At 47.7% G+C, this 7,230-nt stretch overlaps 2 protein-coding genes across 2 annotated transcripts in view; one reads left to right on the forward strand and one right to left on the reverse strand.

The window, feature by feature from the left end:
• Nucleotides 1–1,105: 1,105 nt before the first annotated feature.
• RPL36 (ribosomal protein L36) lies at nucleotides 1,106–1,948 on the forward strand. The gene is made up of 3 exons (XM_010007281.1): nucleotides 1,106–1,159; nucleotides 1,252–1,386; nucleotides 1,859–1,948. Exons 1-3 carry the CDS (start codon nucleotides 1,106–1,108, stop codon nucleotides 1,946–1,948), a joined length of 279 nt encoding a protein of 92 aa, XP_010005583.1.
• Nucleotides 1,949–3,106: 1,158 nt separating this feature from the next.
• Nucleotides 3,107–7,230, reverse strand: part of LONP1 (lon peptidase 1, mitochondrial) — a 20,004-nt gene continuing 15,880 nt past the window's right edge. Inside the window, exons 15-17 of the mRNA XM_010007265.1 lie at nucleotides 6,312–6,520; nucleotides 4,868–5,032; nucleotides 3,107–3,447 (exon numbers count right to left, since the gene is read on the reverse strand). Coding sequence (XP_010005567.1) covers nucleotides 3,283–3,447; nucleotides 4,868–5,032; nucleotides 6,312–6,520 — 539 coding nt within the window. The 3' untranslated portion in view covers nucleotides 3,107–3,282. The remainder of the gene's footprint in view (nucleotides 3,448–4,867; nucleotides 5,033–6,311; nucleotides 6,521–7,230) is intronic.

The raw sequence follows: 7,230 nt of genomic DNA on the forward strand, positions 1-7,230 counted from the left end.
GGTTGCGGGGGGTGTGCGGGGCGCGGTTCGGCCCTGGACGCAGTCACCGGGACCCTCGGAAAAGCTGCAGGACAGAAGGGGGGTGGGAGCTCAAATGATGGCACGTGCGAGATCTGGGACAGTAGGTGTGGAGAGAAACAGCGGGTTATAGGAGAAGAGGCTGTGGGGGAAGAATGAGAGGGATGCGTTTCAACCACGGCTTCAGTTGAAGTGGCTGTGAATCAGAACATGGGCTGGTGACTGCTGGTGTCCCTCCTGGGCTGCTGCTCTTGGCAGCAGCAACGGGCATTCTCCACAGAACTGGCCAAAAAGGACAAATAGTGGGAATTACCCAGGAGCAATCAGTGTGTGCTAACATGAAAAATTAATTAACTTTGCATCTTCTGTCCCACTTTGGTTAAATGCTGTGTTTAATTGTGGTGCTTGAGATGTGCAGTAATGTGCCCTCTGGATGTTGGGTGGTCCTCTTGCTAAAAATCATAGAATCATCAAGGTTGGAAAAGACTTCAAGATCAAGTCCAACTATCCACCCTACAAGCCCTAACCACTAAACCATCTCCTGAAACACCACATCTACACCTTTTTTGAACACCTCCAGGGATGGTGCCCCCACCACCCTCCCTGGACAGCCTGTTCCAAAGCCCCACCACTCCTTCTGTGAAGACATTTTTCCTAATATCCAGCCTGAACCTCCTCTGGTGCAACTTGACCCCATTTCCTCTTGTCCTGTTGCTGGTCACCAGGGAGAAGAGCCCAACACCCACCTCACCACAACCTCCTCTCAGGCAGTTGTAGGGAGCAATGAGGTCTCCCCTCAGTCTCCTCTTCTCCAGGCTGAACAGCCCCAGCTCCCTCAACTTCTCCTCAGAAGACCTGTTCTCCAGACCCATAATCAGCCTTGCTGCCCTTCTCTGCCCCCTCTTCAGCACCTCCATGTCCTTCCTATTCTGTGTGGTGTTTGCCTTCTTGGCCACCTGGGAACATCCTGGCTCCTGTTCAGCTGCTGTTGGTCAGCACCCCCGGTCCCTCTGCTGGGCACTCCTATCCAAGCCTGGAGCTCAATGTTTGTGCATGTAAATAAGCAAAATACCCAACACTGGCTAAAATGAAGACTGACAAGCACGTCTCTTGCCTGGAGACACTCGCAGCATCAGCTGGTGTGAGACCTTAACCTTCCATTTGCCACAGCCCCTTGCAGTCCAGTCTGGGTGTTTAGCCCTTCTGAGAATTCCCTGATTCCCTTTCCCACAGCGTCTGACCAAACACACCAAGTTTGTGCGGGACATGATCAGGGAGGTCTGCGGCTTCGCACCCTATGAGAGACGTGCCATGGAATTGCTGAAGGTTTCCAAGGACAAACGTGCTCTGAAGTTCATCAAGAAGCGGGTAGGTCAATCCCACAGCCTCAGGACGGTGGCCAAAACTGGTGTAGTCAACTCAGGTTTTTATGTACTTCCTTAGAGATATTTTGCTTTTGAATTAATTATATTTTCATTGTTTGGGAAGTTACTGGTCTAATCGGAGGGAGCGGAGGGAATGCTCCTTGGGGTGGGTGGGAGATGGACATAGAAGTAAGTACTTTGTGACAAAGCCCTGAGCTGCAGCAATCCAGGCTGGCTCTTCCTGCATTACTTGAAAAGCTGGTGCAGGGAGGGCAGCCTGAGGAGCAGCCCCAGGAGCAGCTCCTGCCTTGCCCGAGGTCATTCTTGAGACAGACATGTGATGCCTGATGGCTCCTGGCTGGCCAGTTAAGGTGGATGGGGTTCAAGTCCATGTTCACCAGAACTGCCAAGGAAACCTCTTCAGTGAACGTGTGTCTGCCCTGCTGGGGATGCTGACCCTGCTCTCTCCCCTGCAGGTTGGCACTCACATTCGGGCCAAGCGAAAGCGGGAAGAGCTCAGCAATGTCCTGGCAGCCATGAGGAAAGCTGCTGCCAAGAAGGATTGAGCTGCACAACCTGTAACTCAATAAAGTCCTTTCTTACACAACTGGTGATGGTTTATCTGCTTCAGCCCATGGGCAGGGTGCTTGGGGGATGCTAAGGGACTGGGCTGACCTGGCCCTGAGCTCCAGCAATCCAGAACTTCCATCCCAGTTTTATCTTGCCTGCAGCTGGAGATGGTGGTCCTGGACTGTGATATATTCTGGAGGGGTGGTTCTCCAGAGCTTGTGGAGCAGAGCTAGCCTTTCTCAGGACATGGAAGCCTCTGCAATAGCTGAGCCTGTGAATACCAAGATACCTCCCAGTTTGTCTCCTGACATAGATGGTGGCAGGAGAGAAGTCTCTAGACAAATTGCTGTTGCAAACAGTAACTCTGCACTCCTTCCCTCTCTGCACTCAGCCTTGTGCACCTTCTGCTTGTGCCCTTCCCCTTTTACTCTCCATCCGGACCTGCACTCTGCACTGTGTTAACAAATAATGAGCGAGAATTAAGACTGGAAGAGCTCCCTGAATGTCAGCAGAATGATTCTTTATTCTCCATGAAGGGGAACATTGTGTTGAGACAGGACAAGTGCAGTTCTGCACTTACATACACCTCAGATAGACTTCATGTAGCTACTTTTCCCAATTTAAATTGATTTTTTCCTAGCATTTAGTGTAAGACAAAGTATTCCAGTACAGCCTGTGTTTAATTAACATAAAAGTCATACCAGGATATTTAATTCCTTTTCTCAGTCAGTGAACATCATACAGCTGGCTGCAGTGGCAGAGACAGTCTGTGGTGGAGTGCAGTGCTACCTGCTCATCCTGCACATGCCTGTTTTGTCCAGGTGTCTGCTTTCCAAGCCTGGAGCTGTTCCTGATGGCACTGACCTGGGATTCAATCTGGAGGAGACCCCCATCCCTCTGCAGCTGGATGTGCTACCTCTGCTGAGCTGGGAAGTGCACATTCCACTCCAGCCCAGGCTCAGCATCTGGGACAGTGAGAGGTTCCTGGGAGCTACTCGACCACCAGCACCTCAGCCCCAGCTCTAGAGTGAATGTTTCCATCAGCAGGTTCTTAGAAACAGTGAAATAACTGAAAAAAATCTAGACTCCACTGGTGGTGGCTGAGAACATGCATGTTCCTTAGGTAAAATGTCACGATTTTATTGGAAATACGTAATACTAAAGAGAGAAATACTTTATTCTACCCAAGCCATAATTCATGTCAGCAGCTGCGCAGCAGCAATAGCTCCATGTCCCTCTCCAGGTTTGCTCCCAGGTCCCCCCAGTTCTGGGCAGGAGTTGAGCACAGAGGGACAGACCATGTTCCAGCCCTCAGGTTGTTTGTTCAGTGTCATCCTCCAGTGGAATCCAGATTTGAAAATGCTATATCAAATACCTCCTGGTAGTGCTCAACAAAATGCACTTCTAGTCCTTCTGTGATGAATCCAGCAAGGTCATAATAATCCTTTTTATTCTCTGCTGGCAGGATGATGCAGGTGACACCCGCTCGCTTTGCCTGCGGGGAGAAGAAAGTCAGGTTCCCAAGTCCCAGAAATCCATCCATCTACTAGAAACTCACCCATTTTAGAAAGCAAGAACAAGAACAGTTATTTAGGAGCATGATCTGGCTTTACTCTGGAGAGCAGCAAGGGCATTTCTTACAGAAGGTGCCACTAAGGATGGATCCTGTTCTACATCCCCCCAGTTCCACCTTCTCAGCTGCAGGGACAGCTGAAGTGGGAGGTATTTTAGTAAGGCTGTGTCAGGACACTGGGGGATTATTTACACCAATTCATACTAATTTGCAGTTTGAAACGTCTGTTCTGACTTGGGTGAGGATAAGCCCTACAACCAAAGGAAGAATTAGAAACAGACCAACCCACCACACGAATATTCATGTCTCATAGCACCCAGGGTCCTACAACTGGGCCAAGGCAAACAAGAGAGACAAACACAGGCTGGGGGAGGACACACTTGGGAGCAGCTCTGTGGTAAAAGACCTGGGGGTACTAGTGGATCAGAAGCTGGACATAAGCCACTAATGTGCAGCTGCAGCCCAAAAGGCCAAGCCCACCCTGGGCTGCATCACAAGGAGTGTGGCCCATAGATGGAGAGGTGATGACTACCACAAACAAACCACAAAATTACCCATTTTACAGCCACGTGAGACAAAGGAATCACATTGCACGAGGCTGTAGCCCAGAGTCAAGGACACAACTCAAGTCCCAGCTCAAAATGCTGCCTAAAGAGCTAATTACCATTCCTGAGGATGGAAAACTGTGTGTGATGCAAGGCTGCCATAGAGCCATGGAGGTGAAATCCAGAGAGAGATTCAATGCTTGGAAAAGAATTTTGAAAACTACAAAGGGCTGAAACAAAACCAGCAAGTATCACTTCATTATGATGTACAAAGAAACTTTCCAAGGGAAAATGCAAGATGCTAAAATTAAGTTTCTTCTATCTAAAGCAGAAAAATAGGGATATCTGTATGAAATTTTAAGGCAGACAAATTCAAGCTGGACTTAGGGAACAGAGCGTCAGTGTTAAGGATGATGATTTATGGATACCATCACATCCATACTCAAAGCCCTCCTTAAACAGGCACTTCAACCCAGCAGAGATGATCACAGACTGATATGGTCCAATAGAGAAGCCAGCTCTATCAGCCAGATGATGATCCCTTCCACCCTTAGTTCTACCAGTCTAGTAACCAGATGACCACAGATGCCCTTGCACAAAGCCTGGGTTCCCATCTCCTTCCTCACAGTCAGAGACACAGACAAGCCCCAACACTCCCCAGCAGGGTCTCCACAGTGGAGACTGAATCACCACCTCTCTCACTACAGGAGCAATCACTCATTGTCACCATCACTGTGGAGCCCAACCCAGGGCTCTGTCCCACAGATGATGCCCACAGACAAGGGAGGAGCTCTCACCGCAATAGTCTTCTCCTTGATTCCACCAACAGGAAGAATTTTCCCAGTTAATGACACTTCTCCAGTCATGGCCACATTCTGCCTCACTGGGCAATTCATGGCCAGGGACAGCAAAGCTGTTACTATAGTACATCCTGCACTTGGTCCATCCTTGGGTGTTGCCCCCTGTTTGAAAAAACAAACAGAAAGCCCTGCCTTTAGCTCATTCAGAGAGGAGCAAAGCCAGACAAGACCTTTGCCACTGCTGTTTTAACATGGCCCCAATTTCAGAGGGTGTCACAAAGGTTTCTGTGAACCTGTCACTGTTGGAATCCTGCTATTTGAATTGGTCCATCTATTGACAGCAAATTGAGTTCTCACCTTATTCAAAATACTCCATGAGTCTACAATTTTGGTTTTGCCCTCATGCCACCACAATACTCATCAGGTCAGGACTTTGAATAAGCAACATGAGCAAAAAAAACCAAAACAGACCATGAATGATTTGAAGCTTTTTGTTTGCCTAAGGCAACCATGGAAACAAGGAACAGAGGTCAGCATCACAAGGGAAGAGAATCAAGAGTCACAAAATAGTGGAAGACAACACTGAAAATCATGCAGGGCAGAAAATATCATTCAGTTTAGAAAGCCCAACAAAATCCAGTGACAGTCTGGATTTATCTGAGATCAAACAGATCTTTGAAGTTAAGAGCAGAAGAAATGAATGTTTGAGAGGGAGTTCAGGCAGAGGTGATGTCTGTTAATTCCTGATCCTCCAGGAAATGAGCACACAGGTAACAGCCCAGTACCCTACAGACACAGAGTGAGCTGCAACAAGGAACTACTGTGTGCTTTAGCAAGGATAAAGCATACAATAATTCAGAAGCAGAGCTTGGGCACAGTGACACTACAAACTTTGCCTTCAGTAGTTAGAGCACCTGTCCAAAGCCTGTTACACAATGTATGAGCCTCTCATTTATCTTCAGTCCTATTTATGTTCATTTATCTTTGGTCCCAAACAGTGGAATAATGCAATTGCTGCCAATATAGGGAACAGGAACCATGGCACAGAGACCAGGAGAAGTATTTTCAATTATGTATAAATGACCTGAAACCTTTATGAAAGCCTGGTAGCACAGAGACCTAAGCTTTGGTCTCCTTGTAGGATAAACCTTGACAAGGTTTTATCCAACCCCTTCTCTCCACCTGCACAATAGGCCAACAGCAAGAACCAAAGTCTAGATTCCTTATAGGACTATCCAAGCCCCCATATTCAAACTACATGCTTGTTGTAAAAAGGAATGGAAACTCAGCTTCTAAGACTGCTTTCTAGGTTTTACTGCTAAAAAGGCCTGAGGGCATCCTGCACAGCATGCGAACAGATCAAGTGCTTTCCAGCTTCATGCCCAGGGCAGCAAACCAGCCTGGCTGCCATGGATCCTCTGGGAATTCTGCATCAGTTTACCTCTGGCACATGCAAGTGGATATGGGAAGACATGAGAAAGTCATTGTTGGAGTCCTTCTGCATCAAAAAGGCTCTTGCAAATGTGTAAGCTATTTTGGCACTCTCTTTCATGACATCTCCCAGTTGCCCTGTTACTTCAAGGGACCCATCTTTGTTCTCCTTGTCTTTGGGTCTCCTCAGGGATGTTTCAACAAACAGAGTGGAGCCTCCTAAGACATAAAAGAAAAGCAACATCCTGAGAAAAGTTAAAGGCAAATCAAACTAGAAGGTTTTGGTGATGCAGAAGCAATGTCAGGAATTTGGGGCTCTCAAATGAGACACTAGCTCTTGGATAAAGAGCAGTTTAAATCTGCTCTCTGAATCCCTTCAGGAAGGCCAGCTAGAAATCCCAACAGCACTGCACTGCCAGTCTCCATTCACTGCTTCTTTGCACTTCACACTGCACTAACACAGATGCAACCTCCATTTAGTGGAAATCAGTTCTTAGAATGGCTCTTTGTAGATAAAAAGCAAGATGAGCTCACACTGTAACACACCTGTAGCCAGCTCAACTTCCCAGTGTCAGACATTTATTTACCTTCTCCCTCTTAAATACTTAAATTCTCCCCAGGGTCAGAGTATGCAGGGTTCATACCCTTTGCTGTATTTCTATACTGTGGTGCACATAAATCCCCAAGTTGCTAAGGGAGTAACCCCATGAAGGGGAAGTAGCCAACTGTACCCACCCCAACAGAGTTACACAACACCTGTACCTGCCCTTGACATTGAAAGCCAAGTCAATGTTTCAACATGACTGAAGAGACACATGTCTCAGCATAAAGAGAAAACATGCTGGCCTGAAGCTAAAATGAGCCTGGGTCAGGGAAGCAAAAAAAGGATCCCCTCTTCAGGGTCCCTCTTCTGCACTGGACTCAGCAGG

The sequence above is a fragment of the Chaetura pelagica genome, unplaced genomic scaffold (genome assembly GCF_000747805.2).
Source record: "Chaetura pelagica isolate M959 unplaced genomic scaffold, ChaPel_1.0 scaffold441, whole genome shotgun sequence".
Lineage (NCBI taxonomy): Eukaryota > Metazoa > Chordata > Aves > Apodiformes > Apodidae > Chaetura > Chaetura pelagica.

What these genes read in the sequence shown, in the direction of transcription:
- RPL36 (XM_010007281.1), top strand. Translation starts at nt 1,106, where the DNA reads ATGAAGACTGACAAGCACGTCTCTTGCCTGGAGACACTCGCAGCATCA. An exon ending in CACTCGCAGCATCAGCTGGT is followed by an intron (nt 1,160 to 1,251) that starts GTGAGACCTTAA and finishes CCTTTCCCACAG; the next exon opens with CGTCTGACCAAACACACCAA. An exon ending in TGAAGTTCATCAAGAAGCGG is followed by an intron (nt 1,387 to 1,858) that starts GTAGGTCAATCC and finishes TCTCCCCTGCAG; the next exon opens with GTTGGCACTCACATTCGGGC.